This window comes from Parus major, chromosome 3, assembly GCF_001522545.3.
Source record: "Parus major isolate Abel chromosome 3, Parus_major1.1, whole genome shotgun sequence".
NCBI classification, from domain to species: domain Eukaryota; kingdom Metazoa; phylum Chordata; class Aves; order Passeriformes; family Paridae; genus Parus; species Parus major.
The window spans coordinates 92502725-92515806 of record NC_031770.1 but is presented as its reverse complement, the minus strand read 5'-3'; the positions used below and the strand labels follow the sequence as shown (position 1 = coordinate 92515806).

Sequence of the window (13082 nt, the reverse complement as noted above, 5' to 3'; positions counted from 1 at the left end):
TTGTTGTTTGTATTTTCTGTAACAAGTATGTAATTTTGTTTAGTGTATTATGTCAGTCTTTAACTGAGTGACTTTGTGTTCTGATGAGTTCTTTTTTCAAGTAGTCAAGAAATTCGATCAAAGAAAAAGTAGAGACTGATTCTTGGTCAAAGTGGGTTGGGAAACCACAAAAACTAAGAAGAAACATTTCATTTCTTCATACGTGAAGACATTTTACAATAGAAGAGCTCTGAGTATTTTATTTAGTACAGTAATTACCTAGAACTTCAGATCAAAATTGAAAACTATTTTTGACAATGACTATAAAACTACAGTGAAAAATATGGTTCCTTCCCAGAATAGATTAGAATTTAGCAAACCTAAATTCAGTGGGAATATATTGTATGTTATCTGCTTCTCCTGCTAGATCAGTACAAAAAAACTAATGGGCACTGTGATTTTTGCTGCAGCATCCCATCTGGTTATAATGAACTAAATCATGCCATTATATTGAAGTTTCCCTTTTGGAAATATTTTCCTTTGTGAAGCACTCATTAAGTTGAGCTTTTTAATTGATACAACAATTTCATGCTACAGCATAGAATGACTCTTGTAAAAAACATCCTAATATGTGATGCTATTTTTTTAACCCAGGTTTGTTGTTCATGGTTTGGAGACTGGAGAACAATATGTCTTCCGTGTGAAAGCTGCAAATGCTGTAGGACTGAGTGAAAACTCGCAGGAGTCGGAGGCTGTGACAGTGCAGGCAGCCCTTAGTAAGTGTGATTCTGTGCAACACAGCTTCTTGTTTCCTGAATGAGTGACGTGTTTTCAGCAGTCATCTCCTTTGGTCTGATTTACTCTAATTGTATACCTTGCAGCCATCACGCACATCTGTTTAATGGTGTCTATTCTCTCACATGTGGCTATTCTGGAGAAAAGGCATTGTTTTATAAAAAAAGTTTTTTATAATGGCTGTCAGAAATATTGGGTAAGATGCACTTTAGGGACCAGGTTGCCTTTTGCTCCTAGGCTGTGTCAAAGAAATCTAAGTACTGATTAAGTTAGACAATTAGTTTGTGAGTGACTTGGAGTGGTATGAAGCATTTTAGCATGGAATCTGCTCCATTTAGAAGAGTTTCAGAGTAAGAGTTTAGAAGAGTAAGCTTTATTACAGTGAAGAAGTAATAGAAAACAAAATCCCCTCTGTTTGCTCCAGGTTGGAGCACAATTTAGCTCCTCTGTTGTCCTAAAAACAAAATTTCTGTGTAAGATCAGTTGTGCAACATTCTGTGGGAATGGTACATGTTGATTGAAAGGTTGAATAAGTATTTACAACAAAGAGTACATAGATCTGGCCTAACATGGTCCAATTTGAACTAAGGGACAGAATCAGCTCCATACTAAAAAATATTAAATAGGACACATTTTCCTCAGGAGAGTGCCCTCCACCTATTGGAAAAGACCAGTAAACATACTTGTGAGAAATAATCCTCTAAAAGATTTATAATTCAGGGTAGTCAATAGAAAGTAAATTTGTATGTTACTGACAAAGTTACTCTATTTGACATTTTTAGGAGGAAGTGTGTCTCATATGGGTAGGTGGTGCATGGACACTTGCACATCTATCCTCACAATGTTGTGAATGCACTTGCACCTGTTTGTCACTGTGTGCTTTGGAGATGAGGGTTGCATGGGGTATATCACCAAACACAGAGCACGTGGACCTTACATACACTTGTGGGATGTGTGGGTGGCTTTTATCCATTTTTGTAGCCTTTACCCAAATTTAGTAGGACTATTTATAGATGACTTAACATTAACATCTTTCTGTAGTATTATTTTAAGACTCTTTACAGGAGTTTGCTATGGTCATTTTTATTTACCAAGAAGTGGTAGTAAGCACAAAGGCCACATTTTGCAACCTCTGAGTATAGCACCATATCTGAAAAAAAATAAAAAATAAAGAAGTATGAAAGGGCAGTTTGCTGATTACTTCTGCTTTCATAATGATCACTAGTGCAGCTACAAGATCAGCAAAGGCCTTTGCTAATGTATTCTCTTCTGAATGAGCTAAGTTACATTCTCTCAAGTTCTACTGGCAATTGAACTGAAAGTATCAGATCAGCTTTAGGGCCAGGTATTTAGCTGTATTGTTTGAAGCACCCCAAGTGTCAGGAAAGGGGTATCTTTGGGCAGACTTTTATGTATGGATGACAATTAGAAAACTTCTTGCTACAAGGGGTGCTTGCCAGTAGGAGGGGATTAAAAAGCTCAGAAAAAGGGTTTTCTTCATCTTTGGGAAGGTGCCTTGGTGACATTTCTGCTTCTGCTGTAGGAGGGAGAAAACCCACACAAGTAACCTCATGAAGGACATTACTTTTCTGCCTCATAGGTTAAGTTACTGAAAGTCTAAGTATCTGCTATTCTTTCTAGGGCAAACAGCGGTCACTGTCTGAATCAAGCATATGCTATCAGGATTGTACAGGAAATCTGTGGTGGCCATAGACCAGTCAGTCATATGACTTAATTTCATTCAAGTTCTTTGTTCTTTTTTTACTGGATGATTTTTACTGTATTCCAGAAGTATTTGAGAAGCTTATTTTTTTCTTACTAGGAAGAGATTTTCTGACCCATTTAAATCTTTTAACATGATTTCTGGTCTGGAGACACTGGCATTACTATTTCCCTGCAAAGATCATCTATTCTTACTTACTACCTTCTGAGAGGGCAAAACATTAGGCAGATATTTTAAAGCCCTCCTCATTTATATCTGGTGATAAAATGAATGTTGGTTAGCAATTTTACAACTACATTGCCATCATTATGCAGCTGAGAGCAGTATGCTGCAGAAAACAGAAGCAATATCAAAAATGCTAAGCAACTTCTACACTGCAGTGTTTTAGCCTCTGTCCTAACTTTCAGGTTGTTTATTTCCTTGTAGCTTGTCCTTCATATCCTCATGGTATCACTCTTCTGAACTGTGATGGGCATTCAATGACCCTTGGCTGGAAAGCACCAACATACAGTGGAGGTTCACCAATCCTTGGTTATTATATGGATAAAAGGGAAGCTAACCATCAAAACTGGCATGAAGTCAATTCTTCCCTTATTACCCGGACGATTTATACGGTTAGTATTTTTTGATCATTATATTTCTGGAGGTGATTTGAATTTTTTCTTTGGATTTTATTTTTTTAAACTGAGAAATTCTTTAAATACCTACTTCAACAAAACTAGGCACTTCCATTCAGAATGCAACAAGGTTAAACTTGGGCTGAAGAATCAGTGCCATCCCCTACTATGAAATTCTAATACAAATAAGGCCATCCAGATAAGAAATTTTTTTGAGCAAAAAGCGTGAAACACATTTTTCAGGAGGAACAAGATGAGCTATAAGTGTTCCACAAGCCATTTTTATTAATGATCACTGTATGCATCACCACTATAACAACATACAGACAAAGGATAGAAGCATTTAGCAGGACAGGTAACTGCTCTCTGTAGAACTGGGGACTTATAAATGAAATAGAGATGGGTTGAAAAAGTAAAATATAACTGTCCCTGCTCTTACTTTCAAAATCTGCCTTCAGCTGAAAAAGCATGTATATTAATGAACTCAGCCTTATGTCCTGTCACCTCCTTTACAGAATACCAGTTTTGAAATAAATTGCTTCTGGTTGGACTTGCAATATATTAAATGTTTCTTAAAATAGGAAAATTTGAATGTGAACTTCCATGAAGAAACGTTAGGGAGGTAGGTTATAGCAAATAATCAGTGTGATGCTTTTAAAATTAAGTTAATCAGATTTTATTCACAAATACTTAAAATTATATTTCTGCAAATTTCCTGTAAACCTTAGGACAGAAATAAGTCTTGCAGGTATTTGACACTGAAGTAGAAGATAATGATGAGCTGAGGAAGAAAGTTTCATGCATAGATAGCAGGCAGCAATACTCAGGTGCATGTGTGCTTGTGACTGATTCTATGACTGGCATCTCTGATGTAGCAGATGGAGCATGGATGGTGAGAAATAAAAAAGGGCAGGTTGGATAGGCATGAAAAGGCAATACTAAGCAATGCTTTCCATTTTTATTTCTATTATTTTTATTTGTAATGCATTTGTAAACAAATGAGTAATGTAAATTAGGGGCCACCATTGAGAATTTAACTAGATATTTAAGTGTCAGTCCTGCCAATAACTTTGTGCCTAAAGGTGCATCTTCATACATTAGTTTGAATGACTAGAATGTGAAATACTGATGGGAAATAAAACCGAGACAGCTTTTAGTAGCACAGAATATTTTATGACATACTGCAAACAGACAATGCCCTGAGATATTCAGTGCAGCACTGGGAAATCACTAAAGGTCTAACCTTCTCTTATTAAATAATTTTATGGAATTTCCTTTCTCTTAATAACCTGGATTTCTTATAGGCTGATCTGTTATTCTGTCTTGTGGGTCACACTATATAGCTCCTTGTCTTCAGTAAATTATTTTAGTGCCTGACTTTCCTGTGTTACCTTGTTTGCTTTGGTCTTATGTTTGAAGCTACCCCATATGCTTGTTACCATAATGTTTTTTATCTTTAAAATTATCACACCAAAATCCTTTTTTATCTCACATTTTGAAAGATAACTATTAATTCATGAAAATCTAAAACTGTTTGGTATCTCCACTAGAAGTACTGCTCTCAGCTGTCTCTCTTGAAACCTATGATTAAAATATAATTGTGGGAAAATTATTCAAGGAATCAGGTGTCTAAGACTTGTTTGTTTGTATTTAGGTGCTCTGGAAGAGGCAGGATGGAAGAGGGCTGCTGCCATGAGGCATTCTGGGTGTCAAGACATTCATGCATTTTAGTCCTCTATTTTGATCTCAAAATCTGAGATGCTGGTGTGGGGATGGGCTCAATCAATAAGTCAGGGATCATTTACCTAGGATGTTTGCAGAGGAACATTATGGATTCTTCTCATCCCATTACCAGTGCTTACTTTCTCACTTTGTAATGGTAGGCAACATTAAGAGAAAGATTCATACAAGACATGAAATACTATTGAATGTCTCTTTCCTGGAGACGTGTCAGTAGGTCGTGGAACAAATTGGATTATTTTTTCTTTTAGTTTATTATAATTACCTTTGCTTCCTAGGTCAGTCCATTGTGACCTTTTTAACCAAAACAGAATTTGAACTCTTGCTTAAGTGAATGGCTTATGAACAACCATTCACATGCAATGCAATAAGGTATTTCATTTTAGAATACTCACCCATAGTATCTGCTAGTGGTCATTCATTGATTGAGCTCCTTGAACCTTTGTTCTAAACTTAACAACTTTTCATGCCAATATATGAGTGATGTTCCTCCTAGGATTATGTGACTGGACATATAATGTAAAACATGGACATATAATATAAAACTCTGAAGTGCATTTGGTTTAAGAGTAAAATCTTCAAATTAGACCCTTCAGTACAGCAGTAAGGCCTGGTAATTAATTAACTAATGTTTATATTCAATCATTAATTTAATATAAATAATGGCTTTTGATATATTGAATTGTTTTCTCAAATGAAAAAAGGTAGAGGATTTGACTGAAGATGCCTTCTATGAATTCAAAGTTGCTGCTGCAAATCTGGTTGGAATAGGTCAACCTTCAGATCCCAGTGAGCATTTTAAGTGTAAAGCCTGGACTATGCCAGAACCTGGTAAGTCTATTAGTTCTTCATGAACCTCAAAGTCCTTAAAACACAGCCACAGAATTCCAGCCAAACTCTGCAGGATGTCTTTTGCTTAATGTCTTCCATGGTACCTATTGAGATTGCCCCTGCTTCTGAGATCTGTTAAAAGTTACCTCCACACCTCCAGTGATGACACTAAATCTCCTGGGAAATAGATGACCTTAGCTTGTTGAGTGTCCCTTTCCTTCACTGCTCTCACCAGCTCAGAAGAATGTTAGTCTACGCTAGAATGAGCCCTTAGTCTATGTTTGTGTCTCTATCACCTCTTCAAGCCCCACAAGCTCCACCTCACACTCGCCACCTGTACAATATCTCTGCACCAAAAATGCAGTCTATTAAGAATATTCCTGGAGTTTTAGACTCCAAAACTACTTTAGTTTTGGGTCATAAATAACACATAAGAGGGGCCTGTTTCTTGATATAGAGACAAGTAGGACAGACAGTCTTCTACTTTCAAATAGTGTGCTCGTGTATTTGCGTTTCTCCTAGATCATTTGTACCTAGGTGTTACCTGAGAGATCATTATTATCCAGGTGTTAGAACACATGTGCTAACAAACATACAGTAGGAATGGCTGTGTGCTAGTACTCAAACCCCGTGGTTGTCTGTTGTTTGGCAGTGTAGATGTAGCTGAAGACTGTTAATTGAAATTATAAGTACTGTGAATTTGAGACCCTCACCAAAAAAAAGTTAAACTGTAATCAACAGTCAAAAATAAAAAAACCAAAAATTACCCTATAAAGTTCCAAGTTTAGTTCTTTTAAATGCCCATATTCTTTGCTGAAAAGCTGCTTATGTTTTCCAGCTAAATTCTTCAGAGCTCATAAATCTTGCCATATGAATTTCATTACATGGCAAAGCTGTCAGTAACAAAATGGTTAATCTCCTGACTTTAATTCACTTGACTTTAATTACATTTACTCATAATCTCATAATATTTAGTATAAATGCATCATCATTTGAATGATTATTTTTCTCAAAGAAATTATCTACGATTTATGCTCTCTACAGTGTTTTCAAAGCACCATTTAAATTATGTAGTGTGTAACAAAGTGAACATTCCTTCATTTTAAATGACAGATAAATAAAAAAAAAGGTGTTTTCAGGAAATGAAGATAGTAAAATTTCCGTAATGTACAATCTGACCTTTTTATTGTTTGGCTGATTATATTGTTCTCATTATGATATGAGTTGAACAGACAGTGTCGCTCTCCTCCTGCTTAAAAAAACCCACAACAAGCAAAGAGCATTGCCCACCCTGCAAAAAACCCCTGATCTCCAAACCTGTTAAATATTTCACAAACATTTTTTAAAATACATTTTTGAGCAATGGATTAACAATAAAGAAAGGAAATTGAAATTTAAGGCTAGGAGAAAGAGCCTGACCCTCCTCCCTGACTTACTAAAGGTACTGAGGACTAATGTAATATGACTGCAATATACTCTCAGTGTCAACAGAATATTCTTCCACCTTTTGATATAGAAGGAAGGTTTTCTTCCTTAGAAAGGCCATAACCTTTTGCTGGATTTTCATCATAAGTGATGGATTCTTTACCCAGAGTCCATAATTATTTCATCCTTCCACACAATTTTAGTGGTAGGTATCTCTGTGAGTTTCTCTGAGTCAGCAATGATAGTTAATGGATTATCTTACATTGCTTTAAATAAAGAGAATTGTCTGGGGTCTCAGACTCCTCAGAATAGAACATGCTTCATTACACTTTTCCTTCAAGATTTCTATTGGGTCCATTTGACAGTGGAATTTTAATTATCTGTGGATATACAGACATCCAGATTGGGATTTTTAAAGAGCCCTGAGGGAAGGCTTTAGGTTCCTTGTAAATGGCAGTCTTTCCACGAGAAATCTAATATTTATCCTTATAAGGTCTTCAACAAGTATTTAATCTGTTTCTTTTTTGAAATGTGTTTATCCACTTTGGAGAAAAACTTTTCTAAATTTTTTCTTTCCCCCAGTATACTTGCTGAATATAATCCTTTACAAATTTTATGCTCATTCATCATTGGTTAACAACTTGTAGGCTGGAATGGCAATCAGATCTATTTGTAAGGTTTTCTACTCCTTTTTTTTATTATTCTTTTAAATGGTAAGATGTGTTGTAAAGAAAATAAATATCTTGAAAACTAAGGAAATCCTTAAGCTGTGAGTTACTTCTTAAGTCTTCAGCTTTCCTTGCTCTACATCTAAAGCAAAAGAAGCCAGCAAGCAACATAATTTGACTGAATATAAAAAACCTATATGATTATGCCTTTACATTTGTATTTATTTACTAGTGTAAATAAATATCAAGAGTATAGTGAAAAATAATTGCTATAAATTGGACTGAATGGTGCTTCAACAGTTAGGTGAAAGAAAACTAAAATATAATAACAACATGACCTGGTAGTTGCAAACATAAACTCTCACTTATTTGTAGAGTATCAGGATATTTTTGGTTTAAATTTTTCTCCTTCCAAGTATCATTCATCCTGACAAGTTCCTCTTGGCTGCAGCTATCCAGTTCATAATAAAAATTCTTCTGGCAGGGAACAAGAACCCTGATCCAAAGTCCCTTGGTGCCACTGGATTTTGGATTACTTTGAAAGATCATGTCTCATGTATACTAATGAAAAGATAAAAATCCTGATGTTAAATTATGAACCTGAATCAGGCACAGTGAAGCAACTTTGATGTGAGGCTGGTGAGTTAAATAATAGACAAGAAGCCTCTCTTACTTGCTGGAAAATCTTAAACTGCATGGATTTTCCAAATGATTAACTTAGAGTTACTGAGATCTAGCTAAGGAAATATGCTTCAGAATACTAATGTCACTCACTGTGTGAGACAGGTATTGCTGTATACAGCCATGAGGGAAAAATGACCGAAATACCACATATACCAGGTGTTTTGTAAAGGTTGAGATTTTTGAAAGCAAATACAGTCAAAATTATAGCAATACATTTTGGCTTCCACAGGGACAGCTTGCAAAACTTCATTATATTGAAGTGAATTTCCAATATTTGAAATATTTTAGGTCCTGCCTATGATCTCATGATATGTGAAGTTAGAAATACATCACTAGTTCTTCTGTGGAAAGCTCCTGTGTATGAAGGCAAAAGCCCTATTACTGGGTATTTAGTGGACTATAAAGAAGTAGATTCAGAAGACTGGATCACTGCTAATGAAAAACCTACTTCAAAGCGCTATTTTAAGGTAACATTTTCATGACTTAATATAAAACTGAGTACTAGAATTTCTGATTGACTATAAAAATATATGTATTTGAACTTCAGCTTCTGCTAATATCTTCATATGAGTAAACAAAACAATTTATCTTGTTTTTTAAATTGGCTTTGTCCTTTATTTTGTTTAAGGTTACTGATTTACATAAGGGTCATACCTATGTTTTCAAAGTTCGTGCAGTGAATGATGCTGGGGTAGGCAAGTCATCTGAGATATCTGAACCAGTGCTTGTTGAGGAAAGGCCAGGTAAAATGAACTGTTTAATCTCCTCTGTTTCTAAAATACTAAAATACTTAGAATTGAGTTTAATTAACCCAACTTGATATTATATCATATATAAGTATTTAAAGAATTAAGAAGCTCTTAGCCTTAAAACATAAAGAAAAAAACCCATGTGGATACAGAGACAGTGATTAGAATTTTTTCCTTTACTTACTGCAAGAGTTATTTGGTAATCAGTTATTCTGTTTCTTATTCTAATAAAGGTGCTACTTTTTGTGAGAACACATTTATTAAAGCTTCAGAAATGATAATAAAATTGATTTTTTTAAACATTCATGTGTTCTCATATTCAGTTATACCTTATTAATTTGTTTCTCACATTTATTAGTAATATTATTCCTTTCTTGCATGTAGATTAAGAAACTTACTAGAATATGGTGCTGAGTCAGTATATGACATAAACCTGCTTTAAGATCTGCTAATAGAATCAGTATCTCTTAGGACAAAATGGATGTGGGCTTTAGTAATTTATGAGTTGCACCTTGAAAAAAAAAGTGCAGTCTTGACATTTGAGTTGATTCCTATTTTGCAGGAACAAAAGAAATCTATTCTGGTGTGGATGATGAGGGTAATATTTACCTGGCTTTTGAGTGCAAAGAAGCAACAGATGCATCTCATTTTGCATGGGGTAAATCTTATGAGGAGATTGATGATTCTCATAAGTTTAAGATTGAAACAGAAGGAAATCAGTAAGTCATGCCAATCTACCAGAGGAAATCAGTAAGTCATGTTAAAAATGTGATACTCAGCTAATTATATTCTTCTTCATTGGTGATTTTAGTTCTAAGCTGTACTTCAAAAATCCTGATAAATCAGACTTGGGAACTTACTCTGTCTCAGTTAGTGACACAGATGGGGTTTCCTCCAGCTTCGTTATGGATGATGAAGGTAAGGCCCTTACAATTTCAAATCTTTCTTCACTGTATTACCTCAAGTGCACTAAAAATTGCCCAAGGAAAAAAAAGAATAGAACCCTATGACTCTTACATTATTTCCTATGCATTGAAGAAAAACAACAGACTTTGTGTGATTACTTATTTTTCTGATTATCATAATAATGAAAGCTGGGATAACTTCAGGCAGCATTTTCTAGATAAAGATAATAAATATGGCAAATTAGAATTGTTTTCTTTATGCTGGGATTATAATGATGTTTGTAAATATCCCTTACACTTTCAGTTGTGCTTGGGGATCTAGATGCAGTTTCTCATAAATGAGATGCAGGAAATTAGTGAGAAAAACTATGATGCTTTAACAAGGTTTTCATACATTGGGTCAAATTATCCTTTGGCTTAGATATATATTAGTTTGGCTTTTTTGCATTGTAGCTATTTTGTTTCATTAGATTGGCAAATTAATTTGCATAGTCTCACTCTGTTTTATCATTGAGAAATGCTGACATAGAAAGCAAAGAGGAAAGTTTGCTATTTCACATAAAATAAAAATTACTTTGGTGCTTTCCCAGTCCTTGGCTGTAATTGCTCTGCCCAGTTCCTCAAGTATTAAATTCCCTCTTCTTCTCAACCAACTAAGCCATTTGAGGAATCACAGTGAGAAACGTGTTAAACCACCCTTTTGAATCAGGTGTTGAGAATAAATCTATGTTCAGGGAAAAAAAAAAAAAAATAGGAGAAAAAAAGGAGAAAAAAAAGTTCTCCGGACATGGAAGATTTATGAGCCATTGTCATCGGCTAAGTTTTGAATCATCACTCTGAAGTCTTTCTGTAGGTCTTGTCACCATCTGCTCTACCTTTGAATTTTTTTTTTTGTATAAAGCTCTGAAGGTGTTTCCCATCCCATACTTCCCTTATGTGTTTTCTGATCATATGTCATTGAAAATTACAATTTTATTTTTATTAAATCCCTGCACAAGTATCAGATTTTGCATCTTAACACTGAAATTAATTAATTAATTAATCATTTCACTGCCCATTTAATCTCTCAAAAGCTATAAATTCTCCTGTAATTTTGCTCAGTTTGCTAAATCTATCATGTCATAAATCCATGTTAATATTCTCTGGTCTTTACATTATCTGTAAATTTTGAATTGGTAGTAATGTCCATTTTCCAAATCTTTATTGGAAATGACTATGATAAATAGGATTAGCATGAAAAACTAAAAAATGGAATTCTAGACTCTCACACAGCCTTGATGAGGATCTAGTGCATTAACTAGAACTTTCTGTACTGTTTTCAGACTAACATACATTCAATCTTGTTTCCTGTCTCAATAAAACAAAATTTGCAGGAACAGTCTGAGAAAGGAAGTCAGGAGATAAAGGAACCTGATATACTGCTTAGAAGCTATTGTTTCCCACCTTTCTTTTATATTGTTATTTTTTAATTTTAAAATAGCTTTTGTCTTTTGCTTAGATTCCCTTGTATAAGAGAGTGTGCACTGAAACACATGCAATAGGAACATTTGCTAAATCCATATATCAGAATTTAAGTTTCCTAAATCTTATTTTTCAGTCATTTTCGGAGGAGTTGTGAATTCATGTACAAGCTTTAAGGAGATAACTTTGCTGATGCTGACATTTACTTTTGTTGACATCTGTTTGTTGTCTGTATTTTTCAGTCTAAATTAAAACATGAACATTTTTCTTATTTTCAGAGTTTGAACGTTTGATGGCATTAAGCTATGAAATAAAGAATCCAAGTAAGTTGAAGATCTGAATCTAATAGATACTTCTAGAAGGAATATAATTACATGCTAATGACTGGAGTTCCAAAAAGATTCATCCTGAGACAATGGCAACTTCATTTTTCATGGCAGCTTCATTTACCATGGAACACCTTGCTTCCTTGTTTTAGTTTAAAAGAATATTAGTTGACATCCTTCCTAAATGTCTCTGAAGTTTAACTTTGACAATACATTATAGGTTGTCACTAGCCAAATCCTTACACAAGGATTGTAATGTCCAAGCAGTAAGCTGCAAATTCTCTGCTCCCTTTAGGAAATTAATTTAATAATCAGCCAAAGGCTGCATTAGAGGACTTTTCCTTGTTTAAAATTTATTTGATACCCAGAAATCTATAAATAATAGGAAATTGCTAGTATTTTACTATAATATTTCTATTTCTCACAAGATTTAATTAACTATTGATTTTTGATTATTTTCTTTTTGTAGCAATACCTCTGAAATCAGAATTAGCTTATGAGGTTCTTGATAAAGGAGAAGTTCGTTTCTGGATTCAGGCTGAAAGCTTATCTCCAGATTCTACTTACAGATTTGTTATTAATGATAAAGAAGTTGAAAACAGTGACGTAAGTAGATAAAGAGTGCTATACGTAAGTGATTTTGTTTAAGAAAACTGCAGGTTTCTAGTGTTATCACAGAATCATAGAGTCATTTAACTTGGAAAACACTTTTAAGATCATGGATTTCAACATGACACTACCAAGTCCACCACTAAAAACCATGTCCCTGAGTGCCACATCTACTTGTCTTTTAAATGCCTCCAATGATGGTGTCTCAGTCACTTCCCTGGGCAGCCTGATCCAATGCTTGACAACCCTTTTGGTGAAGAAATTTTTTCCTAATATCCAATCTAAACTTTCTTGGTGCAACTTGAGGCTATTTCTTCTTGTCTTATTGCTTGTTACTTGGGAAAAGAGACTGATCCCCACCTGGCTACAACCTCCTTGTGCAGATCATTAATGGTCCCCTCTGAGCCTCTGTTTCTCCAGCCTAAACAACCTCAGATGGAACTTAGGACTTGTGATCCCAACCCTTCACCAGCTCTGTTGCCCTTCTCTGGACACACACCAGCACCTCAGTGTCTATCTTGCAATGATGAGCCCAGAACAGAACACAGGGTCTGAGATGTGGCTCAGAAC

At 34.9% G+C, this 13082-nt stretch overlaps 1 protein-coding gene across 2 annotated transcripts in view; it reads left to right on the top strand.

Annotated features, from left to right (window-relative positions):
* Positions 1-13082, top strand: part of MYOM2 (myomesin 2) — a 76542-nt gene that overhangs the window by 40656 nt on the left and 22804 nt on the right. Inside the window, exons 17-26 of one of the 2 annotated variants that reach the window (XM_019006183.1) lie at positions 634-755; positions 1557-1577; positions 2924-3111; positions 5559-5685; positions 8751-8929; positions 9091-9205; positions 9774-9930; positions 10023-10129; positions 11856-11900; positions 12373-12509. In XM_019006183.1, coding sequence (XP_018861728.1) covers positions 634-755; positions 1557-1577; positions 2924-3111; positions 5559-5685; positions 8751-8929; positions 9091-9205; positions 9774-9930; positions 10023-10129; positions 11856-11900; positions 12373-12509 — 1198 coding nt within the window. The remainder of the gene's footprint in view (positions 1-633; positions 756-1556; positions 1578-2923; positions 3112-5558; positions 5686-8750; positions 8930-9090; positions 9206-9773; positions 9931-10022; positions 10130-11855; positions 11901-12372; positions 12510-13082) is intronic. The other variant, XM_015623198.1, reaches the window with a different exon arrangement.